General features: G+C 43.2%; 1 protein-coding gene and 1 long non-coding RNA gene across 5 annotated transcripts; one reads left to right on the top strand and one right to left on the bottom strand.

Moving 5' to 3' along the window:
• The first annotated feature begins 525 nt into the window (after positions 1-525).
• trip10a (thyroid hormone receptor interactor 10a) lies at positions 526-27380 on the top strand. 4 transcript variants are annotated; one of them, XM_054740117.2, is made up of 16 exons: positions 526-740; positions 14388-14503; positions 15041-15097; positions 15382-15529; positions 16087-16149; positions 16494-16598; positions 16691-16819; positions 18712-18858; positions 18981-19169; positions 24973-25137; positions 25380-25403; positions 25912-26021; positions 26235-26367; positions 26517-26605; positions 26676-26809; positions 27018-27380. In XM_054740117.2, the coding sequence occupies exons 1-16, from the start codon at positions 717-719 to the stop codon at positions 27167-27169; spliced, it is 1785 nt and encodes a 594-aa protein (XP_054596092.1). In that variant the 5' UTR covers positions 526-716; the 3' UTR covers positions 27170-27380. The 4 variants fall into 4 exon arrangements, with proteins under 4 accessions (XP_054596092.1, XP_054596094.1, XP_054596093.1 ...); XM_054740119.2 differs by lacking the exon at positions 24973-25137; XM_054740118.2 differs by lacking the exon at positions 25380-25403.
• Positions 10246-11402, bottom strand: LOC139069936 (uncharacterized). Its single transcript, XR_011520606.1, has 2 exons — positions 11222-11402; positions 10246-10492 (listed from the first exon to the last, which is right to left on the bottom strand). It is a non-coding gene; the product is annotated as an uncharacterized lncRNA (long non-coding RNA).
• Positions 27381-27720: the final 340 nt, after the last annotated feature.

Here is a 27720-nt window from a genome sequence, read left to right as displayed (position 1 = left end):
CTCAGACACAACCAGCAGAACTCAGGTAGAACCCAGACACAACCAGCAGAACTCAGGTAGAACCCAGACAGAACTCAGAACCCAGACAGGACCAGCAGAACCCAGACAGAACTCAGATACAACCAGCAGAACTCAGGTAGAACCCAGATAGAACTCAGACACAACCAGCAGAACTCAGGTAGAACCCAGATAGAACTCAGACACAACCAGCAGAACTCAGGTAGAACCCAGACACAACCAGCAGAACTCAGGTAGAACCCAGACAGAACTCAGAACCCAGACAGGACCAGCAGAACCCAGACAATACTCAGACAGAACCAGCTCAACCCAGACAGGACCAGCAGAACCCAGACAGAACCAAAACAAATTCAGACAGAACCCAGACACAACCAGAACCAGCAGAACCCAGACGGAACCCAATGTTCTTTGGTGAGCGCGGTCCCTTTAAGACTTAGGATTTGGGAGTGACGCGGATAAAGAGCTAGTCGTCCCTGTTTCCTTCGCTATGAAAACTATTTAGGTTAACTCGGCCAGCGGCTGCCAGCTCCAGCAGACGAGGTAATTATGAAGCCGGTTCGCTTGAGCTGTTGAAGAAGCCGTGACCGGAGAGCTCCGTGGTTAACCGTGAACTTTAACGGGTCGGGATTGGATCCGCCAGGGCCGCCCTCCGAGCTGTCGGGATAACTTTGGAGAAGTTCTTCGTATTCCGGCTGAACATGGACTGGGGCACAGAACTTTGGGTGAGTCCATCATCTGACTCCGTTGAGTAGAAACACTGTAAAACGCAACGATGGCTGCTGTTTGCTCTGACAAAGTTGGGTTTGTCTGCAGAAGACGCGCCGAACTCCGTTTGCAGAACGATGCGTTCACGAACACTTTTTTTCCTTCGCTTCACATAAAAGCGGTTTATTCTGGAAAAATGCATTAAAAAGCCTCTTCAAATCATATGACTCTAGTAATTTAAATCAAATGACATTTCAGGTGATTTTCATGCTATCAAAAGCGTTGCATATAAAGTAAACTGATTTAAGGTGAAACGCGTGTTAAATTTCCGTTTTTTTACTTTTTAAGGATGTTTAAGTACTCTGGTGAAGGACGTGCAGGATGCTTCTTTGTTTATATTTTGTCACACTTGGCTTCCATAGAGATGGAATCAGCTGCTGGTGTGACCTGGCAACAGGCTCCATCTTGATTAGGTGGTTTCTCTGAGTGAAAGTACACAAAAACAGCTTTCTGACGTAAATGCTGGGCAGCACATGTTTCAGTTAACAACCAGGAGGCTGTAAAAGTCCCTAACCCTAACTGTTCAGGAGGCCGGCCCAATCAAGAGTGGTCCGGCTTTGCAGCAAACATGGAGCTACTTCCTGAAGGCAGAAGCGAGCAGCTTCAGTCTGAACACAACCATCACACACGTTCTCAGGGAACCTGCTTTGTAAAATGGAGCATTGCAAACTGCAAAGAGGAGGACAGGGAGGTTGTGACCTCATTACTGTCCCCCTCCCATCCTCCCCCCCCCGGGCCTTCCCCCGTCCCCCTTTTTCTCCCTATGCAGTGGTGCAACAGCCTAATTAGTTTTGCCCTACTTTGATTCACAGAAACATTGCTGCTCCTGTTAATCAGAAACTATTTCTACTGCAGGGCTCTGCAGCACAAATGCACACAAAAGTCTGCTGTTTTTAGTTAGCGATTAATAATCTCATGCACATGTAGAAATATATTAACCTCTAGTTGTTTGTTTTAGAGTCTAACCCCACCTGGATGAGCCTGCAGGCCTAATTGGTTTTGTTAATGTTTGGCTGGAGTCAAACTCGTAGACCTGGTCAGCTCTTTGGCATCTGCTCCCCTGATTGTTTTTAATCCGGTGGCTATTTTAAGGCACTGGTTTGCTCAGTCCAAGATGAGTGTCTGGGCTTTTAGTTGTGACTAGAACAGCAACTCCCGTGTGGCGGGTCTGGCAGGGCCATGCCTTTAATGCCTTTCATTATCGACAAGAACGTTTGACGCTGAGCTGAATCATTCACAGAAACGTTTGAAGGTGGTGAGTTGCCGTGTGACGTTTCATGACTTTTCCTTGATGTAGTTATTGAAATGATAGGAAGTTGATTTGCCACAGTCATATCTTTGTTGCCCCCACCTCATTATAATATGTGTAGTAAAAATAAAGGGCGGCTGCTTTTTTAAGAGTAGATTCTGTAATTATCAGGGAGTTATCCTCCCTGCATAAGAAGTGAAATGAAGGAGTTGAATGAGTGTCACCAGCTTTAAAAGCTTTAGGCGATTTTATGATGCGTTACAAATGCAAAGGAAATCATATTTTCTGTGGTGCTTTCCCTGCAAAATAGAACATTTATGTCACATAAGAGCTGGCTGAAACAATCAAATGTTTTCTGTGAAAGTCAGCTGACTACTGCAAACCATCTTTATGCAGTTAAACTAACAAAGCAAATTTTTCAGATGTATGAATGCACTTGTAGTTCGAAATCATCCTGATGTCACAAACAAAAAATACGTATTTTTCTATTGTCATTTCCATCCAGCAAACATCTCCCGAAAGTCTTTCAAGTAGTACAATTTATTTATTTATGAAATTTTACCATAATGCCAAATTGTCTCTTTAATAAACAGTTCATTGTAGAAAGTTCAATAATTATTTTAAGATGCTACATGGCTTTCCCAGACTCTGAAAACTTCCCTGTGATATATTAGTTGTCTTGTCGTTTCCAGATCTGTCTTTTTCTGCAAATCTCATCAGAAAGCTGCTTTCACCGTTTGTGTTCTCAGAACACTTTCCTGAAATCAGAAGTATTCAGTAGATGAGAGGAAGCTGTTTAAAAAAAAAAATTGCACCTGTCACAAAACTTCCTCATATTTTAACAACATAATTACTTCTACATAAATACTTTTATCTATGGGCTGATCTAATCTGGGTGACAGGGCCAGTGTGATTAACAGAAATGTACCTAAGCAGTATAGACGCCACTAACTGGTGCATTCATCACAGGTGCAGTATAGTCTAGCTCACATGTAACGGACACAAGGTCCCGCGCAGCATTTTTATGTGGCCCGCGAGATAAATATAAAAAATATATTAAAATTGACCCGCTGGCTGATTTTACAGCAAAGACTACAACTCCCATGATGCTTTGCAACGTTAGCTGGAGCCGATGTGCCCCCTCCTTTGTGTTTTTTCCAGCGTCTGCTGCCGGTGTGCAGCTCCGCTGTCTCCTAGTGATTGGAATTCCGGCTCTTTTTAGAGAGCCGGTTCTTTTGGATCAGCTCACCAAAAAGAGCCGGCTCTTTCGGCTCCCAAGTGGCTCCTCAGATTTTCTGTTGCGTAGAGTACATTTATAACCAAAATAATACAAAACTATGTGTAAAATGATTTACTAATGTAAAAAATGCAATGTATCAAATATTCATCATTTCTATGGATTTAATAACTGAACACTTTAAGAAATCTCCACTTTCTGACTGCTGGCGCTCATTTTCTCACTGTCTTCGTCACACTCTCCTCTCTCTCTCGCCTGTTTCCTCATCTTCATTCCCTCTCGTCTCCCTCCTCCCGTATGTGCTCTGCTGTGTGCCTGAGTCTGATCCTCCCTGTTCCCCGCCCCTACTGCTCTGTGTGTGGACAGTCTGGACACGCAGTTACACATGTTGACCAATCGCCTGTAGCGTTCACCAAAGCAAGAGGGGAGGGGGCGGCTCCCAATGACGAGCCGGCTCCCGTCGTTCACTTCAAAGAGCCGGCTCTTAGAGCCGGTTCGTTCGCGACCGACACATCACTACTGTCTCGGACAAACTAAACACTCCTCTCACTCAGCGTCAAGTTTACTCAGCTATTTGCTGACGTTGAAGCCCAGAAACAAAGATTTTAACCGCTCAGTGATGTGTTCACGACCGAAAGAGAAAGTTTTCCAACTAACTTCCAGACAGAGCTGATATAACTCCAGCGAGCAGCGACACGCCCAAATCCAACACATTCTCACACCCAAAGTGTCAAAATGTGACGCGTGTGACCAAGCCTCAATATATGACGATTTGGGATGCCCCAGCGCGTCAGGAGACGACGATCTGGGACGCGTGGCTCCGCTGGCGTCAGTGTTTGACGCCCGCGGTCACACGGACATTATTCGACTATTTAACCGTCCCCTCACCCCAATCCTAACCGTAAGGTCAGTAACTGTGACCTTAATGTTAGGATTGGGGTGAAGGGACGGTTAAGTAGTTCACAAGTCGTTCTAATGTCCGTCTCACTACCGCCGTCGGATACCGACGCTCTGGGACGCTGCGTCATCAGTGTGTACCTGATCGTTGTCTCCTGACGCGCTGGGGCATCCCAAATCGTCATATATTGAGGCTTGGTCACACGCGTCACATTTTGACACTTTGGGTGTGAGAATGTGTTGTCAAATCAGCATGACTCTGTGGTTGCTGTCGTTGTGTTTCCTCCCCGACACACAACAACTGGTCAAGCTGCTCAGACATGTTCAGCAGCACAAACCTATGTGAGCACCTGTTGTCATCTAATGTTGTCATTATTATGATGAAGATGAACAAAACAACAGGACTCTCCTCCTCAGCTCAGATCAACCCCATGATGCAGGTATCTGGCTGGAACAGGTGAGCATCACAGTAAACCAGTGGAGCAAACTGAGCTTTAAATATTGTAGCGTTATGAAGATTATAATTGTCTGCCCTTAACAGCTGCCCCTTCACACAGTAACATCGCCAAGGTCGGACGCTTGGTTCAGTATGTTTACATTCCAGGAGAAGAGACAGAAGAAGAGAAGAAGAACGCTTTCCTTTAATTAAAGTACTTTATTCGTGATAAGCTAATCAGAGCATATGTTGATCATTAATAATCAGGTGAATGATCTGTGAAATAAAGATGTCATGAGTTGTGTTTAATGAATAAACAGGACTGCACCAGACAGACTGATCTACATTACCATGGAAACGCATGACACATTGTTTTCAACCAATCAGAGCTTTCGTCTGTCGTAGGCAGAATCTGGCTTGTTTACTTAATTTGTCCAATCCGGTTTACTAAGATTTATAAACAACTGGGAGATATAAAACAAGGCAACGCCATTTTATACTCCGTTCCATTTTAACCTCAGCTCTGTTCGATCCGAGCTACAAAGGAGTTACATCATACTCTCAACATTGTTTTCAACCAGCTCTCAATCCATCACCGCCAAAAGAGAAGTACAGACTGGCCAGCTGTACTTCCTACTTTAAGCTGAGAACGGTCAAGCTGGAGATTTCCGTCGTTTGAACCGACGAGACGACGTTCCTTCAAAATAAGAGTGAACTTGCTGACGCCTGCCGATGCTACCTGAGTCGACCCTTCAGACGGGCGTTGTGTGCTGTGACCGCTGTTTCAACCAGCTCCAGTACATCTGAAGGTCCGAGGACCTGGCAATGCCTGATCTAACACGGGAGGCTCCACTGGGTACGTAAATACGGCAAAATGGCGGCTCATGTCATCAGCTTCTGAAGCCTCGTGGTAGCCTAGTCATAACAACCAGATCCGCCTACGTCAGCCTAGAGATCCTGAACACACACACACACACACCAACACGAAACATCCAAATCCATATGCATTCATCATTGAGATAGTCCTGGTAGGTTGTAAGAATGTATAATTATAGAAATTAAAGATTCTTAAACGATCCCAACTCTCTCGTTTCTTGTCTCTCAATCAATACGGAGTGTTTAAGTAAACTCCCTGATGATAAAAACAACCCTTCTGATTATAATACTTAGATCTAACTCCAGTGTATAAATATACAACTTCAGATCATTACAATATTTAGGTTTTCTGCTCTTTTTCTGCTCCAAAACGTGAAAGTTAACAGGTGAGATGTTGCATTTTCATTTAAGATAAAATGATATTTTTATTTTGGTGTTGGCCCGTGAGAAAAGATTAAACCTACAGTAAACAGGAAGTGGAAATGCTGCAGATAGATGAATAGAATAGAAAATCCCTTTATTGTTCCTCAGTGCTAGATGTCACAGCAGCGATGACACTTATTACAGGAGAAAAAAAGGAGAATAAGAAAAATGAATAAACAACAAGAAAACATAAATCCTGAATAGATTTCAAAAATGCTGAATATACCACAAGTAATGAATACCGCTGATGCCTTTTATTTAAAACTGACTTGCTCGTGTGTAATTTGGTTATTCCACATTTGGTGTTAATGCAAAAATAAGTTTGTTTCCAAATTAAAAGGTTCAAAATTGCATATATGTTGAAAAAGAAAATGTGCAAATTTGCCGTCACTTTAAAAAAAAATATTAAGTTTGGCCCTCGACTCCGTCCCAGAGTTTCATTTCGGCCCCGTGTGAGTTTGAGTTTGACACCCCTGGTCTGGCTCATAAACACCCATAAGAAACGGTTAACCTTTAAAATAGATCTGAAATCAGATTAAAACTTAAAGCAGAAGTGCCTGGTTATCAGTGTTTCCTGAATCTGATGATGTGTTTGCACCAGAAAGCAGTTTATAGTGGAACTGAGTAAATAAAGGTATGGGAGACTAACTGTAGCTTTATGGATCCTGTACAAATCCGAGAGGGTGCTCGCTGCAGAACTACAAAGGCGGAGCTGCACCATAAGGTGGAGCTGCACCAGAGTCAACCCCGCCCATTCACGCAAACTCAGCCTAGCCCACTGACTTCCGTTTTTGTTTTCAACTTTATCGCAAACTGACCTGACCCACATGAATTACGGCTGTTACTAGTTTACAGTCGTTAATGCTATGTTCTGTGCTCCAGTTAAACAAGATAAATATAACTTGCTACATGACAAAGTCTGAATATATCCCGAAATAAAAAGGTTTCTCGTAGCGAATATCTGCCCACAGCCGCTCTAACAAAAGTCCTGTACAACAGCATGTACCCTCTCCCTGTGGGTTCTGGTAGTCCAGTGGCAAGATCGTCTGACTTACGTTTTGCTTTCCCCTCAGCTGATGCTGGTTCGATTCTCGGTGGGGTCGGCAACAATCTATTCAGCCAGCTGAAACATTTAATTTGTTCATATTTTAGTTGTAATGTTCATTTTCAGCAAAATATTTATGTCTCTACAAGTTCTTTGAATTTGGTCGTTCCTAAACAGCATTTTAGTTGAAACTCTGCTCACAAATGGACTCACACTGGCTAAATAAACGAATGAATAAATAAAAAAAACACATTAGTCATTATATGTTAAACGGCATACCAGTAAATTGTTGTAAACATAGTACTGGCAAGTGTAGCTAGAAATGAGGAAAATAGATTATAGAATATTTCCACTGCTGGGAGGCGAACCTGCGCAAAACTGCATGTCAACCTGACACCATCACCACTACACCACCATTTCTGATAAAACCTAGAGGGCGTTTTATTTTATTATGTTATTTGGTGTGTCTTTGTAGATGGGATGTATGGTTTTTCTGGCGTTGTCTCAGTAGAAGTCATTTCAGAAATAATTTGTCAGAAAATTCACAGAATATCCAGATTTGAGAACCAAGACCAGACCCGCTTTGGGGGAGGAGACCAAATTGAAGCTGAGATGGGAAGAAAATGCATGAATGAGGCCAAAAATGGCTTTGGCGTGTTTCTTATGAGGAAATGACAATATAACATGATTAAAAGTTCCAAAAGTTAGATTTTTAATTATATGGAACCTTTACAAAAACTGTTCAATTCACTTCTCAACTCCCTCCCCAATCTTGCATTTTTTAGCTATAACACCCTCTTTGGTTCCAGAATGCTATAAAGTCTTGACAACTGGAAGGAATTGGACTGACTCCGATAGAATGGGCGGGGCTGATTCTGGAATGGGCGGGGCTGACTCTGGTGCAGCTCCACCTTCTGGTGCAGCTCCGCCTTTGTGGTTCTGCAGCGAGCACCACTTGACAAATCCTGCATCACACCGAGCAATTTCTAACCTCCATCTCCTCACGTGTTTTGTTTCACGTGCCATGGACTGAACAGAAGTCCAAAACCTGGATATGCAAATAGTAAGCTCCACCAATGCAAAATGCCTGTAGGGCTACATCCAGAATACTACTGTTTTTTTGTGCTCGCACAGGAGAGTTTGTGAACCTTTTAGATTACTTCTGTGTCTGAAAAAAAAAGGAAACCAAAACTGAATTAATGTTTTTGCCTTAGGTTTAAATTATCCTTGAGTGGTGATGCTAATTAAATCTCTTGTGTTACCAAACTGACTTGTAGTTTTACATAAAAAGGACACGGAGGTGGTGGTACCATGTTTTGGGCCTGGTTAGCATTATGTGGTTCACTAGTTTGATTTATGCATTTGGAAGTAAAACTGAGTTTTAAAGATTGAAACTCTGAAAAACTGGCTGTAGAATGAGTCTCTGTCAGTGAGACAATATGTCACAGAAGTTGTCCAACCTGAAGAATTTCAATATTAAAATAGGCTCACAGGCTGCTGTGAGGGAAGGGACTCGGACTAGGCTTGGAAGGAAGAGCGCCAGTGATTCAGGGTTCAGGAGTTCACCCTGTAGTAGTTGGGTTTAGCTATATATATTAGTGATGCACTGATATGAACTGTTAAGGCCAATACCGATATCCGATATTAAGATCACTGTTATGGCCCATACCAATAAACTGACATTAGTGCTTCTAAAATCAGCAGATTTAGTATAGAATGAAAATTATTAAAGCTGAATTTACGTTATTCAATTCAAAGATACTTTATTAATCCCAGAGGCAAATTAGAGTGACATTATTTACACACACATTTACGGTTCTGAGATGATTACATTCACTGTTCACATGACTAAACAAATACCCCCCCCCCCCCCCCCCCCCCCGACACTAATAAACAAATGGAGACAAGATGGAAAAAATATCTGTTAATATCGGCCCGGTTTTATTTATCGGACTGATACCGATATGTTGAAAAATGACTCACATCAACCGATATTGATGCCAATATATTGTCCATCCCTAGTGTGTGTGTGTGTGTGTGTGTGTGTGTGTGTGTGACTTCTTCTTCTGCAAGTGACAGTTACAGAGTAGTTAAGTGCCTGCCCCATAACTGGAGGGTTGCAGGTTTGAGCCCTGTCTGTTGCAGTCGTCGTGTCCTTGTGCGTGGCACTTAAAGAGCAAATTGCAGGTTACATGTTTTTTTTCTAATTTCTATAAAATGCAGTCCAAAAATACTATTTGAAATGCTTATTGTGGATATTTATTTAAATCCATAAACGGTAAAATTTTTGGACTAAAAAGTGGCCTTCCTCAGCAGAGCTTCTAAAAACGCTCTTGTTTCTAAACCTGAACCTCTGACGTAACCAAAGGGAGTTAGAAGCTCGGCGCTGCCTCAGCTCAGTGTGGAGAGTGGGTAGCTTTGGGGTAGAGGTCATGTGATCCAGTCAGTGTGTGTGTTTACTAGTGTTGGCTTGTGTTCATGTTGATAAACTATAGTGTGTGAAGGCTGTACCAACTCCAGCCTGTCTGGACAGCGAGTCCTCGGCTTTCCAGATAAGAGAAACATTTATAGGCGCATCATTCATAAACTTACAAAAACATGGATGGATTGTTTATTTCTTTTGAGTGTTTAATGAGGCATAAAGACTAGGGATGCAAGCAATTAATCGATCATCGATGGATAAGATGAAACAACTGTTGATTAATGAATTTCTCGATAATTTGCATCCCTATTAGAGACCCACATGGCAGCACTTAAGGATGCAAAAAGTGAGTTTTGCATAATATGTCCCCTTTTACAATAAAGCTTTACATACTTACTTCTATTTAGTCGGTCTAGATTTCAGTTTAGGATTTAAACTTCTGAAAAGTCTTTTTTTCTTACTGGTTACATGTTTACATTCGTACTTTATCCTGCATGGAAAGACGTTTTGGTGCTGGACAATGATAACACACAAGTATTAATAGCAATACCCACATAGCATTTACAGTAAAATATTTCTAATAATAAAACGGGGCAAAACAAAAAGTCGGTTTATTTAAAGCACTTTAAAAAGCAAAGTATATAAATCAAAACACCAATGCTGAAATTATGTGAAAATTACTTAACTTTTTTTTTTACTTTCAAACCTGAAGTATTTATAGTTTAATGTAGGGCTGCAACTAACGATTATTTTCATAATCGATTAATCTGTCGATTATTTTTTCGATTAATCGATTAATCGGTTTGTTATTGTTTAGCTATTTAACCTATACAAGTGATGGATGCATTTCAGTTAAGAACAAAAAAACATAAGAGAATTGTGCAGTTGACTGCAATCTATTTTATTGCACATGAACACAGTCAGCAGTATAAAATGAGCTAAACAGTGCAAAATATCAGTCCAGAATAATTTTTAGCATTAGCTGGAAGCCTGCTCCTTCCACCATGGATAGTGGCCTCATGTCTTTTACCAGCATGTTTAGAATAGAGTTTGTAAGTGGTATGAATTGCTGGGGGGTGAGTGTCTTCTTCCCCATGTAGTTGTCCATCGTTGCTTGTTTTTTTCTGCATAAGAAACACAAATAGACTGAAATAAGTACACATATAAAATAAAGCAGCACACACACTACAACACTAAATCAATATTATATTATTTGAATTAATTAACAATATACAGTGATCATTTATTTTGAGGGTTACGTTCTACAAAATAGCCCGCAACAGGAGATATTCAGAAAAAAAGTAAAACATTTTTACTATTAAAAAGCTCTAAGTAAGAAGCTCATGAGGTTTTTACTTTGAGTCGGGAGTGTTTAAATTAGCCAGAGAAATGTGAAAAATGTTTATTTTGTGTAATACTGTTTAAGAAACATTATAAAAATGTGTTGTGAGGCGTTTTACAGCGTTAGATAGTAAAACAGCCTTTTAATAGTAAAAAAATGACTTTTTCTGAATTTCTCCTGTATTTAAAAATTGAAAGTGTACAACTATGCCGCGTTATATTCACCTGGACACAGCTTGTCTGTATATTTTTCTCCGCGGAGTTGTCCTTTTTTGAATGAGGAACATAGTTATGGGTTTGTGCCGTTTTTCTCTTAACTAGAACATTCTTATAAACAGACGTGCTAAATTTGGCAAGCGCATGATACACAACACGGAGGAGATTCACGATTGCATCTAGTCAATCAGAAGTAGAACACCGCAGACTGACGCGGCAAAAAAACATGTTTAACATCCACTATAACGAACTCAGCTAAAACACTAAGTCCAGCTTGTTTATTTTCTGTTACTTACCGGGCTGGCTCTTCCAAATGACGGCTCACTTGACCGCGGTGCTCTTCCTCTGCTGCATCAGCCCCCACATGCTTTCGTCTCAAATGTGCTCCCATACTCGTGAGGTTTTTGTCCGGGGTTTCTCTTCAGTTTTGTCGCTTCTATTTTTCTTCCGTATTTCCTCTTGTTCCGCCATTTTCTCACAGCAAGATGAGCGTCAGTAACGTGATACGTCATGAAAACCGAGGGCACCCATTGGCTCATTTCTTCTTCTACGGCTCCACTGGTAGATCAGTGGCTCATTACTGCCACACACTGGCGGCAAATTTAACAGCTTGTAACCGATGTCAGATTGTGGTAAAAAATAGACTTTATGCGGTAAAATATGATTATTAAACAACTAATCGATGACTAAAAAAGTTGTTAACTATTTTAATAATCGATTATAATCGATTAAATCGATTAGTTGTTTCAGCTCTAGTTTAATGCAACGTTTTTGAGGTTTGATTAGAAAACTACAGCGGTTGTAATGAAGTGTAAAATGTTAATATTTAATTCACTTGATTCTGCACTTGGTCCATTTAAAAAGTCCTGGCGACAGCAGTAAATCTACACATGCATCCTCAAATAAAGGATGTGCTGAGTAAGCAGAACGTGTTGGCCATTATGACAGCAACGGCCTCAAACGAAAAATGCAGCCCGTGTTTTTTTTTCTCTGTTACTGGAGGCCTTTTATGGAGGTCTGGATAGCAGGCCTTAAAAACACACCGTGATGAAGGAACACGTCTCACTAGTGCACAACAAGGCCCAACATGTCAGGAGTCCCCTTTCAAGGAACCCCCACTTAGCACAAGCTGGAGGGGGCTCTCTGTGTGAAATGAAGGACTGATTCTTTTTATTCGATCCCTCACTACTAATGGACTTGTCTGAGCTTGAAGGTGTCGGAACATATTTTGCAAAGTAGAGGAAGCAAAACTGACAGTGACTCGCTTATTTGGTTTGAAATTAAAAGGAGTCATGTGGATTTTCCTGTAAATAACACCACGTAATGGATCAGTCCTGTATGGTGATGCTCAATTTAGTAGTGGTTAATCATGACATGTATTTTAAAGATGGACAAAATAAAATAGACCAAAACAGTTTGATAAAACTGACCCAGCATCCTTCTTGCCTAGAACCTAGACTGTGCCGAAGCGAAAGGACGGTCTAGCCATGCTCCATTGGAACCTCCACAGCCTCGGACAGTCTGGTACCGGTCCACCCACAGCTCTCTGTCTGTTTGGTGGGCGGGACGTTACTGAAAAACAAAGATGGCGACGGCTTGTTTGAAACGGCTTTAACATTGACTTTGGACCATTTAGATTTGGACTTTTCTTTCAGTCAAGAACAGATACGTACTAAAGTTAATTTTAATAAAGGATGTGTTTACATCATCTTTGACGAAGTATGGAGGATGCCTTGTTGACTCCCCTACGTAGCGGTGAGTACATCACCTTGTTTGTTCGGCAGCATTGAAAGACAACTATATCCTGACCCACAACTGAGTCATCAATGGACCGTGCCCAGACTGTACTCTCACTGGCCACTTTATTGGGTACACCTTTCCAAATGCTCATTAACGCAAATTAATAATCAGCCAATCACATGGTTGCAATTCAATGCATTTAGGCATGTAGACATGGTCAAAACGATCCACTGCAGTTCAAACTGAGCAACAGCGTGATGCTATCATGCCAGTATGAACCAAACACTCAGAGGAATGTTTCCAGTGCCTTGATGAAGGATTAAAGCAGTTCTGAAGGCAAAAGGAGGTCCAACCCGGTACTAGCAAGGTGTACCCGATAAGTGTACCCTTTTTCCTGAGTAAGCAGGAGTAAAGAAACCATCTCCAACACATTTCCCACATGTGAAGAACATTCCTGGAATCCAACATGCAGGAAAATAATTGTTGTGTTTAGTTTACTGCCTTTGATTCGCCTCAGTCTCAGGCCCTGTCCACACGTAGCCGGGGATCTGCCAAAACGTAGAGATTTTTCTACGTTTTGGCCTGTCATCCACACGAAAACGGATCTTTTTAAAAACTCCGGCCAAAGTGAAGATCTGCGTTTTCTCCGTTTTGGGTGTCTGCGTGTGGACAGACAAAACCGGAGTTTTAAGGTCCGCAACGTCACTTTCCGCGACAAAAAAATGCTGACATCACGTGTGCGACCTGTGTTTACACTAGCCGGCATCATAGAAGCCCTCAGAGCTGCACTCGCTTTATCAATTGTCCAAGCGCTTTTTGCTTGTTTGTTTTTGCAAGCGGAATTACTGCTCCTTGTGGAAGACCACAGACGAAGGACGAGGTTAAGAACGGGGGAAGTACTGCCGCCTACAGGTCTGGCATGTCCTTAACAACGTATTTATCCAGGTACGTGTGGACAGAGTTTGTTTTTAAAACAAGGTGGTGTGGATGCAAGTTTTTGGAGGGGCGGATATTCGTTTTCAAAAAACCCGACTACGTGTGGACGAGGCCTCAGAGAAACATCACTGGTGTGGCCTAGACCAGGGGTGTCAAACTCATTTTAGCTCAGGGGCCACATTGCGAGAAATCTAGTCCCAAGTGGGCCGGACCGGTAAATTAAAAACAACTTCAGATTGTTTTCTTTGTTTTAATACAATCAATATAAAACAAGGCTGGAGCCTGAGGACAGTGTATCCAAAATAGTACAAGTACAACACCTGAAGTGTACTTGAAAATGTGAAAAAAAATCAATCAATAAAAAACATTCCTTAGTGATTCAAAGAGCTTACAGATCACACGGCTAGATCAGTTTCATGCAGCACTTAAAGTATATTTGACTCATTTTGCTTTACATCCTTTAGCTTTCACCAGCACATCAACATCAGGAATCACATCCTGAGTGGCGGCCAACTTCAGGATGTGATTCAAGTTCTTGTGTGAGCCTTGAGCGCAGCTTTGTTTTATTTACAGAGGAAACTTGCTCACAAAGATAAGTTTATTTTCACTCTACATGGTCAAGTATGAAAACAAAGTTTACACAACCATCTCGTGGGCCGGATTTAACCCGCTTGCGGGCCGGATCCGGCCCGCGGGCCGCACATTTGACACCCCTGGCCTAGAGGTTCGCACAGATGCTGCCTCTTGCGTTTTTGTTTCTTATTTGTCTTCTTATTGTTTCCTCAGGATCAGTATGACACCATAGAGAAGCACACGCAGTCTGGTCTGGAGCTGGTGGAGAAGTACGTGAAATTTGTGAAGGAGAGGACAGAAATTGAGCAAAACTACGCCAAACAACTGAGGTAGGCCTCACTTCTGTTGTTCCTTTATAAGTGTGTGTGTGTGTGTGTGTGTGTGTGTGTGTGTGTGTGTGTGTGTGTGTGTGTGTGTGTGTGTGTGTGTGTGTGTGTGTGTGTGTGTGTGTGTGTGTGTGTGTGTGTGAAGGCTGTTAAGAGTTTGCTGGTCTTATGACTGCTTTGGGACAGTTTATTGCTTGTTTCTGAAACACTAGCCTGATTCTCTGGCTGCAGTGCTGCTTGCTGCCTCCCCGCGTCTCCCTTCTTTCTCACCCTGTTGTCTCCCCCAGCACACAAGCTCACATCTGTTGTAGTGCTGAGCTTTGCTGGAGAGGAGAGGAAGTGGGAGCAGACTGGCACATGATAGACTGGATGTGGTCAGAGGGAGAGTGAAAGGAGGAAGAGCAGACACATAAATATATTCATTGTGGATGGTTGTTGTTTCTGCTGTGAATAAACTTGCAAAGGTTCCACCAGATTATCCCTATTTTAACCGTTTCCTGTTTGTTGAGTATTCACTTGATGCATTGTTGATGTCCACAGGAACCTTTCCAAGAAATATAACCAAAAACGAAGCAGCAAAGATGAGCCAGAGTGCAGGTGAGCGGCTTCATGTTTTGTTGTGAGGAATGTTTTTGATGATGCATTTGAAGCTCTGCCTGTCATTTTTAACCATCAGAAAGCATTTTGTTTACCAGCGTTGTCCTCGCTGTTGTTGTGGATAACATTTAAACGTCCCCAAAAGGAAACCGGAATAAGGAAGTCATGATCTACTTATTGTGGCTTTGCCCACTGCTGAGCTTTGTGCAGTTATCGTGTTATCACTGGACCCATCCGCTGCTCTTTATTCCTCCACCCTTTTCCTTTCTCCTCTGAAATGATAGGCTGACCAGCTACCAGTCTTTTTTGGACATCCTGAATGAGATGAACGACTATGCGGGCCAGAGGGAGCTAATTGCAGAGAACTTAATGATGAACATTTGCATCGATCTCACCAAGTACCTGCAAGAGCTCAAGCAGGAACGGAAGACGGTGAGCTTGCTGTGCAGAGTAGCCGTTGGTTTTCTGTTTAGAGGGACCAGAAAACGTAGTTATCGCCGCTTTCTTTTGTGCTGTTTACCTTTGTGTTTAAAATCACACCTCCCACGCTCCCTTATTTCTGCAAGTTAAAACTTTTGGACCAGTACAAAATGCACATTAGCATAAATGTGTGTACCAAGTGAGGTTTTTATTTACGCAACACACTGTTAAGGAGGAGGATGAAGAACATGAGGGTGGCAAACAGGTTTATTACAGGAGCAGAGATGAGATCTGACTGCTGCAGCAGGAAAGACGCTTAAGAGCCTCCTGTGGGAGAACTGGTCTGTGCTGCGGTGTTCTGCGGTGTTCTGTTTCTCCACGAGAAAGGCTCCGTCTGTCATGTCCGACTGCAGAACAGTACAGCAGCTTCTCGCTGAAGACGTTATGTCCTAAACAGACACTGGTGTTTGTTTTCTGGTCTGATTTGCAGTGTGGCTTTTTGAGTTCATTGTTTGTCCTGTCTCTCTGTCATCTGACCCTTCTGTCGTTCTATTTTCATGAAACTGCAGTATCTAACGGAGGCCAAGAAGGCCCAGCAGAGTTTGGAGAGCACATACAAGCAGCTCGACACTGTGAGTCTAGACCCAAAATAAAAAGAGTGATGAAAATATTCAGGTTTTTGGCCATGTGCAGAATTAAAGAGTAAAATACTGTCAGGGTGGATGCTGTTCCTGTCCGTGCAGCCACTCAGGCGGCTTGAGTTGTCAATAGTAAAAACAGACCAGCACAGTGAAGCTGTTTTCATTCCTTCAGTCATGTAAAAGCTGTTTGGCTCGAGTTGAACTTTTTCTGCTCTCCATGTGTGAAGCATCACCCGTCACAAAGAGCTTTAAAAACAGGATCGTTCTCATATTTAATCTCAGCACCGGCGTCTCTTCACTGGTCCAACGAGTTCTGTTCTGTTTCTCTGAGTCAGAGTAAAAAACGATTTGAGAGGGAGTGGAGAGAAGCGGAGCGGGCAGCACAGAACGCAGAGAAGACGGACCAGGACATCAATGCCACCAAAGCAGATGTTGAAAAAGTAAGACATGCTGGGATAATGTCCACAACACAATTCACAGTGAGATGAGTGAATTGTTTTCACCTGGAGGCGTTTTTCCTCTGTGTTTTTAGGCTAAGCTGCATGCTAATATGAAAGCACACACAGCAGAGGACTGTAAGAACGACTACGCCTCCCAGCTTCAAAAGTACAACAAGGAGCAGAGCCAGTTCTATTTTAACGACATGCCAGACATTTTCAATGTAAGTCGGGACGGTACCCGTCATCGTCTCTGTTTGTTTGCATAAAAATAAAATGACTAATCAGATCGTTGAATCACAATCTTATGAGAAATGATTAATCAGCCAACTTTTACCTCAAAGGTTCTAGGGCTGCAACTAACGACTATTGAAACGGTTAGTCGACTAATTATTAAATTTTTCTCAAATTTAGCATGAGATTGCTTTAATTATGTGAAAAATGATAATAAACACAAGAAAGATGGGTATTTCAATGGAAAATGTGTATTTTATTGAACTTTGCTGCTGATAGGCCAATTCATACTAAAAGTAAATAAAAATGCCCTGCCTAACACCAATTGGGCACAGTGCACAGTCAGTACAGACATAAATGCATAAATAAAATTAAAATACTTTTGTCAGGCACAGTCAGGCAGAACATTAAATCTTTTTTTTAAAAGCGAAAATACGTTTAAAAAATGTACACCCAAAACAAAACGTGTTGGCTTTTGTGATCTTTAAATCTTACCGAGGTGAGTCAGACTCTGTTTCATTCAACTGTCCGACGTGTTTTCTCTCAAGTGTTCATGCATCACCGAGGTGCTGCTGTGATACGCGAGGACTGCTTTGCAAATAATGCAGGTCATCTTTTTATTCGCCGAATCCAGGCTAGAATGCTCCCAAACTCTAGATGTTTTGGTACGCGTAGCTGCTGCGTTGGACGCCGCCATTTCTGTTAGTTGGCGCCCAGCAGAGAAGCTATTGTGCATGTGCGACTTTTGGCAGAGATTGTAACCCCCAAATTCCACTACCTCCGCTCCGCCACAAACTCCGCAGCAAAATCGGTCCCGTTGTAGTCAATCAGAGCTATTCCACTACTGCGGCCGTGCCGCGGCAGTGCGGCGCAGTGCGCCTCCCTCTGTTCCGGCGTCCGGCAAAAATAGAATCGATCCTATTTTCGCCGGACGCCGGAGCACCTCCGCAGTAAATGGACAGGAATCACAACCGCCCAACAGGAAAAGGAGCAAGCACAACTTCCGTTATTTCACAATAAATCGATAAACAAAAGGAGTTTTTTGTTTCATATGCACAGGTTTCACAACTTTTAACAACTATCAATGGCGCCTGAAGTTTAAATGCACAAAAGTAAGCCATAAATACAGTTTCTACTGTCAAAGTAGTCACACTTTGTTGATCCAAACACTGCTGATCTCTCAACACAAATGATGGGCAGATTAAACAGTTCATGTCGATGCTTCTCCCACACAACGGGTGTTTGGATCTAACTTCCGCGTTTATTGCTCGGACTGTATCGCAAGATCTCGAAAATCCCGCGCATGCTTGTTTGCGCACCTCAGGTCTCCGCACCGGAGCGGAGCCGTTGTAGAGCGGGTACCAGTAAAAATTGAGTTCGGAAGCGAGCGGCTGCGGAAGGCGGGGGCGGAGCGGAGGTAGTGGAATTTGGGGGTTATGAAGTGAGATGCCTCACTCGGTCGGAAAAAAACACGTCTGGCGTTTCTATTGTCGATATTTGTCGATAACATCGACGAATCGTTGCAGCCCTTAAAGGTCAACTATGTAAGAATCGTTCAGTAAAGTAGTCACAGAACAGTCCAATGTGTGTATCACGTTGCAGAGAAGGTTACAATGGCAAGATCTCCCCGTCAGCTGGCTGGGGGAATGCCAGGTTTTCTGTTTTCATAAAACATCGTTGACCTTTAAGACCTCAGTAGAAAGTTCTGAGTGTAGAAGCTCGCTCACTAGTGAGTCATCGTAGTTGATGCAGCTCAGTGATGGTTTAGTAAATGATGACTGGAATGTTAAAGCAGGACTTTGATCTGGGCTGAGTTAGCGTTTCTGATTTGTGTTCAGATGTGGGGAGTTTTAGGTCTCTGTAACTCTTCTGTATCCTTTAGAAATTGCAGGATCTGGATGAGAGGCGAATACGGAAGTTAGCACAAGGCTACATCTTGTTCTCAGACACAGAGAAACATGTGATGCCCATCATTGGCAAGTGCCTGGAAGGCATTACTAAAGCCGGCACTAACGTAAATGAGAAGAATGTGAGTTGGTTTTCAGAGATCGAACATTTGACTGTGTGTCACGAGGTCATGCAGCTTATGGGTTTGATCTGTACACTTGTCTAAACAAAACTTTGTTTTCATTTCTTGCTGTTTTTATATAGGACACAATGTTTGTGATAGAGCAGAATAAGTCGGGTTTTGAGCGACCTGGAGACCAGGAGTTTGAGGACTACAGCCAAGGCATCAATCGAGCCTCTTCAGACAGCAGTCTGGGTACGCCTAAAGGCCCCATGGACCTTCTGGGGAAGAATAAGAGCAAAAACTTTTGGCTTTTCACCAGGAAGAGTAAGGTAGGAGTTTTCCCATGATCCGAGTACCTTCGATTTGCGGGAAACAAACACCGAAAGAGGCTAGAACGACTAAAAGTGTGTCTGAAAGTTGATAGTCAAACAATTATTGATCCAAATGATTAAAAATCTTGAGTTTTTCCATCTGGTGAGATAAATCTGCCTGAGAAATCCATGTGTGTGTGTGTGTGTGTGTGTGTGGCAAGATTTCAGGTGTCACAGATGCTAAAACACAATGTTTAATGCATTCTAGAGGTTACAAGGGCAACATCTTTTTCTGTCATGTCTGTTTTCATTACCCCTGGTTTGAGTAGTAGGCCAGTATTTGCTTAGCTTGTTTGGGATTAGCGATGGCCTCAGCTCCAGTTTTGTATTTTTAGTTTGTTTTATAGTAAAATAAGTGAGATGCTATCGGCTGACTCCACGTTGATCTGTTCTTTTCCTGGTTTACTGATCTGCAGCTATTTGTCCAGTCACACCTCCGTTTACATTTCCGCCTTGTATTTCTTTGCTCTGTCAGATTATTTGTTGACTTCCTGCCATGACTTCCTGCGCTTTCTCAAGTTTAGTTCTGAGCTCTGTTTTCCCACAGATACAGATTTGTGTTAACTCTTGGATTTTCTTCCTTGTTGGCAGTCTTATGGGCTCGACACACGGGAGGCGACATCGCCTCTCCTCCATTCATTTTCAATGAGACATGTGTGACAAAGCGATAATCGCGGGTCTCCCTCCTACCAAGCGAAACGCAAAAAACATGCGTGTGAAATTTTGCGCTCGTGCACGTGCCGTGCACAGGCGACCCAGCGACTGGATCCCAGAAAGTTCAAACATTTTCAACTTTTCATCGCTGTTGCTGGGACGAGGACCAATCAACGGAGGTTTCATTCACTGACCAATGAGCGGACAGGATGCTCCGTACATCTTCGAGCAAACATGGAGGAGAAGTTGATTATTATTATGTTTTATAGTAAAATCAGAAGTAAGATTTCACATAACTCTAGCAGCACCTTGTGAAACATCATATCTACCGCTTTATTAACTCTGAACCACTTAAATAACCTTAATTCCCTCCAACCTGACACAGCCAATCAAAACAACAGAAGTTTCCATTTCGCCATGGAACAGAACGCGTAGACGGCTTTGCCGCTGGCCGCTGCCGCGTATCGCCTCCCGTGTGTCAGCTAATAAAAGCGACAGCGACAAATTTCGCTGATCGCGATTCGCGGTCGTTTGTCGCCTCCCGTGTGTCGAGCCCATTAGGCTGTTTGGAGGATGGAGGGCTATTATATATATTAGTTTTGTGTTTCTGGCTGGAATTTGATCATAATTCTGCCAGAAAAAACCCGACCTATAAAGTTAGATATTTATGGTAATGTAAAGGTTACAGTGAGTTGGCGTTTCCTGCTTATGTTAGGGTTGATTTGAACACTTTGGAGCTGGCCTCGATGTGACTAGCTGTTGGCGTGTTGCTCTGATTGTTACTCATCTGTGTTTCTCTAAATTGAGGTTGTTCCGAGAGCTCGGTTGTTTTACAGCAGTGCAAAAGTTTTAGGCAGGTGTGAAAAATGCCGTAAACAAAGAATGATTTAAAAAATGGAAGTAATGGGCCATTCCCATCTGTACCGGGTCGGCCCGGGCCGGGTAGCCCCAGTCGGCCCCAGCCTGGCCCGGTTGATTCCACACATCCTTGTCTTAAGCCCATGTGGGCTGATTCTACCCACCAATCAGAGGCTTGCTCTAATGGAAGGTGTGAATGGGCTGATTCTACCCACCAATCAGAGGCTTGCTCTAATGGAAGGTGTGAATTTGCTGTCAGCAGTGGGTGTGTTGGCCCTGGTCGGCCTGAAGCAGACCCCCTCGAGAAGAGGGCTGAGAATGAGCCTTGGTTGGCCCGGAAAAATACCAGGCCACCCAGATATGTAAACAACCTACGCTACCCGGCCCGGGCCGACCCGGTACAGATGGGAATGGCCCATTAGTTTCATCTATCAACACAAAGCAGTGAATGAACAAGAGACATCTCCATAACTCGATATGACCACCCTCTGCCTTAAACACAGCATCAGATCTTTCAGCCACACTTGAGCACAGTTGTTGAAACTGGGCTGGTAGGAGAACTAAGCACAGATCTTCTGTGGATGTAGACTTCCCTACATCCTTCTCTTTCTTCATGTAATCCCAGACCCGCTCCGCGTCGCTGGGATCAGGGCTCTGTGGAGGCGGGACCATCACTTCCAGGACTTCTTGCTCTTCTTTACACTTAAGATTGTTCCTAATGACTTTGTCCGGATGTTTGGGGCCACGAACTTTACATCTAGTAAAATGATGAAAATAAAAAAAAATCTGTGTTTATGTCTGAACTCATTCTTTCCACACCTGCCTTAAAACTTTAGCTCTGCGCTGCAGATCTGAACATTTCTTCAGAATCCTGCTCCAAAGGAGCAAAATGGTCAAAATAATAAAAAAAGAAAATAAACTTTTTGCTTTTGTTGGGAATAATATCTGGAATGCAGCCAAATGCAGTTTTATGTTTGAGATGTTTAATAACAGCAGCCTGTAAGAGGTTAGAGTTTCACACAGTTTTCATCTAAAAACAGACGCTCATATGAAAACAAATGAGAACTTATTGCCATTTGTTTTTCTCAGGCATATTTATCTCCTGACCTCAGTGATGACCCAACCTCTCCAATAGTTTGTGAACATTAAATGAAAGATTGTCTAAATAAGGCCCAGAAACACAAGGCATGAACGATGAACCTGTTGTTATGGTTACACCAGACTCATTTCTGATGCTCAGGATCATAATGCATGGGTTACTTTCATCTCATAAAGAGCCACATACAAGCCCCAGGCGTCCTGGAAAAAGCCTTTTGCATGATTCTGTTTCTGGCTGTGAGTGAATAAACCTTGACCTCTGCCTACACACACACACACACACACACACACGCACACGCACACGCTATCTCTGCATCGTGGTTTCCAGTAGGTCAACTGACAGTCAGCCTTCTGCTTGTGCTATGAGCAGCACGAGACCTGAACAACATTGAATATTCCTCCACTGGAAATGCACTCCCTCTATAATTCAGCCCAGAACCCGTCATTATGTGTCACCTCACAAAGTCTACATCACAGTGACACGGGACAGGTCTGCCAGGCCGTAAAAATCTTGATCCCTGTTTAACGGAGACATTTCTGTATCTGTTCGTTATGCACGAAAGACCTCCTACACTGTTCTAAAACTGTAAGCACCTCCACGTCCCAAGCTGAACGGGTGTTACGGGTGGCTGACTGCTAACCAGCTAATGGCCCACTCTTCCAGTCCCAGATCATAATGATCCTCCTTTCCTTCTTCCCTGCAGTGTTTGCTTGTTCAGCATGTCTCTATTTTCTGCATGTCTTACCAGCTGTGCACTCTTCTTGTTCTTGTGTGTGTGCGTGTGCGTGTGCGTGTGTGTGTGTGTGTGTGTGTGTGGCACAGAGCCCTGTGTCATCAGTCATGCTCTCCCAATTAGACGTCAGAAGTGTGAACACAGGAGACTGGCTGTACTGGCTTGAGTCTGGCCCCTAAACATTCGTATTAACTCCTCTCCTCTACTTAGAGCTCCATAACTCTCAGGAGAAGCAGCTCCGGCGCGGGAGATGTTCACATAATAACAGTCCTGTACGCGCAGCTCTTGGTGTTTACACATGGGAGCTTGTTGTGGGGCTTTTTTTAAGACATTCAGTATTGAAGACCACGAGCCACCAGCCTCCCGTGTAATTCAGCTAATGGACCCCCACCTGCACCCCCTCTCAGCATAGATTTATGTGTTCCCCTCCAGTCAAGGTGTCACGTTAACGTCTAGTGCAGTCCGTCTGCCCAGCTCCAAGAATCTATACGCCCAGTTCCACTGTGGTGATCCAGCACTCTATTTATACCCGTCCCACTGGCCTAATAACGGGTGTGGTATTTGTATAGGTCAGGCTCGAGGCTCTTCCACCTCAGCTGTACACATGATTTCCCATAAGAGTCCTGATTTCTTTCAGGTTATGATGGAGAACTGTCTAACGTTACAACATGGGTTTTATTTCCTAATTAACTGTTGCGCTGCAAAGTCAAAAACAGAAAAGCACGATTAATGTACATGAAACGGTGTTATTCTGTCATGAGCTGAGCTAATACTAGAGGGGGGCGTGTGAGAGCGTATTTAACCTCTCACCTGTGAGCAGGACAGATGTGGTTTAGTGACCTTCCCTCTGATCCTCACTGGGTTGGGCTGCTGGAGCACCAGTGTGTCTGGTTCTTAATGTGTCGTTTCTGTGTCTCTGGTCATTCCAAGCAAATTCATCCTGAATGCCTGAAAATGGAGGGTAACTGGACTTTTTGTTGTTGGATTTGATGGATGTGCCTCATCTCCTACCTCAGAGGCTTTTTCTAACAGAGACAGGACACCCTGTTGCCTTCTGTCCAAGGACTTAGCCGACTAACTCGGATCCTTGGTCTGAATCTCTTTTGAAGTTAGTCTGGATTTTTGCTTGTTTTTTCACTAGACTGGGCTGAAATCTTTAAAGCCATACTTAGCAACTTTTTCATATTCTGAAATCATTTTCTTGAGCTCATATGTGCTAAATGACCCTTTACAGGGTTATGAAAGGCTGCTCAGACCTCTATCGCCCCCTGTGGCCAGAGTATCACATTTGCAACTTCAGACCGGCAGTCCGCTCTGTCGGGACGTAAAGAAATGGAGCCGACATACCTGGCGCTGCAGTCTGCTTCCAGCACGTTTCCTGCATGTTTTAGATCATGAGCACAGTTTTATTTATTTTTTTAGTGACGAACCACTCCTGTAAACACTAATAAAGGCTAGGGAGACATTTCAGCAGATTAAGTAGTTAAAAAGACAAACGGACAGCAAGGAGATAGGTTTCATTTTCGGTTTGACCACAGAGAATAAATAATGGACACTAAAGGGTGCTAAAAGCAAGCTAAACTGCCAAGTTTGCTTTTAAATGAATGAAACATTTAAACGGAGAAAAGACAATCCACATTTGAATGGATGCTTTTGTTGTTGTGATGAATAAAATGGAAGTGCATTCGGCAGCTAAAAAGTAACTAAATTACTAAATTAGGCTTTTTATTCTCCACTTATTTCTGTTAGACCTCTTTCTGCAGCCATTTTAAATACAGTGGCCACATGATTACATTTGCGTTAGTTTTCCAGGGTTTATATAATTGTAGAAATCAACTATTTGTGCTTGAGAGACTCTGAAACCTGAAGTCATCTGGACTGATCTGAGACCAGCTGGAACCAGAGATGCTTCCACAGAGAGAGTCATAAAACAGAGTAAGCATTTAAACAACAGCATTATTTAAACTGACTCACAAACGTACTAAACAGACTAAACTGATTGGCTATTGTGGATTTTACTACTTTTTCTAGTAAAAATTTCATCTCCGAGACAAAAAAATCTATAATGGTGTGGAGAGAGGTTTTTGCTTTTGGTCGATTTTTGTAACTTTAAACAAAATCCTCGACCCAAGTTACTGAGTTGGCCTGGAATGACTCGTTAAACGAACTAAAGATGTGTGTGTTTGTTCTTTCATGCTCTTTGGGCTTGTGTGCTGGGTTTGTGCTGACTTCCAGGCATTGTGGTGTGCTTTAAGGTGTTGACCGTGTCTTTTTCTTTCCTTTGTCTCCGTATTTTTATGTTTGTTTTATTTTCCTTCTCCCCTTGTTTTCTGTTGTTCCCTCCCTCCCCTCCCCTCCTCCTCATACACCCACCTCTACCTGCCTTGTCGGGTGCTGGTACTTTGGCCCAACTCCAGTTCTCCTCCTCCATGCTCACCCCTTTCTCCAGCCCTCCTGACCCTTTGCCCTCTAACGGATCCCCGTCCCCCAAGTTTAGCCGGGAGCCACTGTCGTACTGTTTGAAGGAGATCAATAAGACGGTCAAACCCAGAATCTCTTCCTTCCGGACTCTCAGGAGATCGGTGAGTGACATGAGGAGATGATTCAGGTGCCAGGCCACCTCCACGCTTAAGGGCTTCAGTTCTCATGCCTGTTTGGGAATCACTGACTTTTTCAAAGTTAGACTTTGATTAAACACACCGCCTGTATTTTTAACACTAATGTAGGTTGAAATGAACTTTTTAAGGAAAGTAAAGCACAAACCACTTTATAGTTGTGTCAGTTTTCTATTGATTATGCATGCACTGTTTGTTTTTCCCTGCAGAAATTTACCCCAGACAAGATCATGGTACCGTAATATGGACAACAAAATGTGGTGTGGGGGATCTCACATGGCCACTTTGTCTGTACCTGCACAGATATCTGCTAACTCCTCTGTGCTCCAATAGTCATGTCGAGTTTGTGTTGAAGAGGTGGCCATCTGGTGGTGGAAGGAGGAGGGAATTCTTGGTGGTTCACGAGGAAACTGAGCGATCAGTAACCTGATTTTGTATTGGCCTGAACTTTTGCACTTCTGTGTCACTTCTTCCAGCTAGGACTTAATTTAAAATCACAAAATGAAACGTATTGTGGGTGTTATTGGTGGCAAATGGGTGGTGTTTGAGTTCAGCTCACAGAACATTTTACTCAGTTGAAGACTAAAACCATCGAATGGGGTTGAGCTGGTCCCAAACCACAGGCTTGGCGTTTTCTTCTCACATGTCCATTTCTTTGGTCTCAGTGACGGTGTGCTTATGAAAGTTGAAAATGTCAACCAAAGTTCAACACCAACCCACCCATCCTGTGACCCTTTACAGCCCACGGTGACGGAGGACTTTGCCCATCTCCCCCCTGAGCAGCGCAGGAAGAGGTTACAACAGAAACTGGAGGAAATTTCTAAAGACCTGCAGAAGGAAGTTGATCAGAGGTGTGTGTGTGTGTGTGTGTGCGTGCGTGCGTGTGTGTGTGTGTGTGTGTGTGAGTTGATATCCTGTGCATTAGTGCACAGGTACTAGAACATCGCTGCAGGAAATGTGAATACAATATTCATGCAGTGTAAACAACTCTGCGCTCTGTGTGCGTGGAACACATTTTCATCAAAAAGTCACTTTTTTTCTCCCGTCTTTCTTTCTCTTCCCAGTGAAGCACTCGAAAAGATGAAAGATGTTTACGAGAAAAACCCTCAAATGGGAGATCCGGCTAGCCTTGCATCTCAGATCAGTCAGACGTCTCTGAAAATGGAACGGCTCAAAGTAGAGCTGAACAAATATGAGGTAATTCCCCTCTCTTGTGTTTATTTTATTTTGCAAGGGCCTGGTTTCATTGTAAAATGTAATCTAAGGCTTCTTTCTTTATCGCGTAAACCCGACATGCTGATAAAAGCGACTCACTTTTTCTGTTTTGGCAATCTGCTCTTGTGTAGACGTGGCTGGCTGAAGCAGGTGCTCGAGGAGACACACTACGGTATAAACCCAACGTGTTTAACAATAACGGAGCTCATGATGCGCTCAGGTAACTGGAATTTCCATCCACACACAATATTCTTCAGACATGTGCACAGATTTGTGTTTTTTGTCTCCAGTCCTGACGGAGCTCATTCTGATGAAAGCACTCCAGATCCCTCTCAAGCCATTTACGCAGAGTTTGATGATGACTTTGAAGACGAGGAACTAGTCGCTCCGATTGGGGAATGCACAGCCATGTACAACTTCCCCGGTATGCCACAGCTTTAAATCACCCGATTCATCATCTTAATGAAAGTATCTTGTTCGGTCACAACAAATACAGCACTATCATGTGGTTTACTGGAAAAAATGAACGTGTCCAGGTGAAAATATCTCACCAATCTTTAGATCATTCGTGCACCTTTTCCTGAATCGGGTCTGAACATTTCTATTTCATGTTTGCTGTTTTCCTTCCTCAGGTGCAAGTGAGGGAACCATCTCCATGCAGGAAGGGGAGGTGCTGGCTGTGGTTGAAGAGGACAAAGGGGACGGTTGGACACGCGTCCGCAGGAACAATGGTGATGAAGGATACATTCCTACGTCTTATGTCTCCATCAGACTAAACAAATGAGGATCAGGAATCGGTCGGATTACCACTTCAGTGAACTGCCTGCAGTTCTTCCTCTTGGACCGGTCGTGAAGAAGCCTCATCATTTTTAACTAACCCTGTCGTCGTCGTGCAGAGGAATGGTGCTACTCGTGGCTAGCATCACTGCCACCTGCTACCTTAACCGCAAAGTTATTCCACTTTTCAAATGAATTCAAAGTAAAGTACTTTCTTCTCTTTCTGGCATCATTTTGATGCGAATGCTTTTCTCGTTCTGTAGCCTAAAGAGGCTTCTAAAGGTGTGAGGATGCAGTAGAGAAGAAGTGCTGCTGCCATTTTTACACCGAGTCTGAACCCCGTGCTCGTTTCAACCGGCTGCAGCAGAGGCAGGAACTCTTTTGCCTCTCATTTATCTTAAGTGAGCCACTTTCTATTTGTAACACCACTTGAGCGCCCCCGCTCAAGGATGTGTGCGAGGAACGTTTCACTCATGACTTTTAGCCGTTTGTGAGGCCAGGAGTGTGGATCTCTCTCTGGGCAAAACCCAAAAGCAGAAACTATTGGATGTTCAGACA

The sequence above is a fragment of the Nothobranchius furzeri genome, chromosome 5 (assembly GCF_043380555.1).
Source record: "Nothobranchius furzeri strain GRZ-AD chromosome 5, NfurGRZ-RIMD1, whole genome shotgun sequence".
Classification (NCBI taxonomy): Eukaryota; Metazoa; Chordata; class Actinopteri; order Cyprinodontiformes; family Nothobranchiidae; genus Nothobranchius; species Nothobranchius furzeri.
This window is presented reverse-complemented; position numbering and strand designations above follow the sequence as displayed.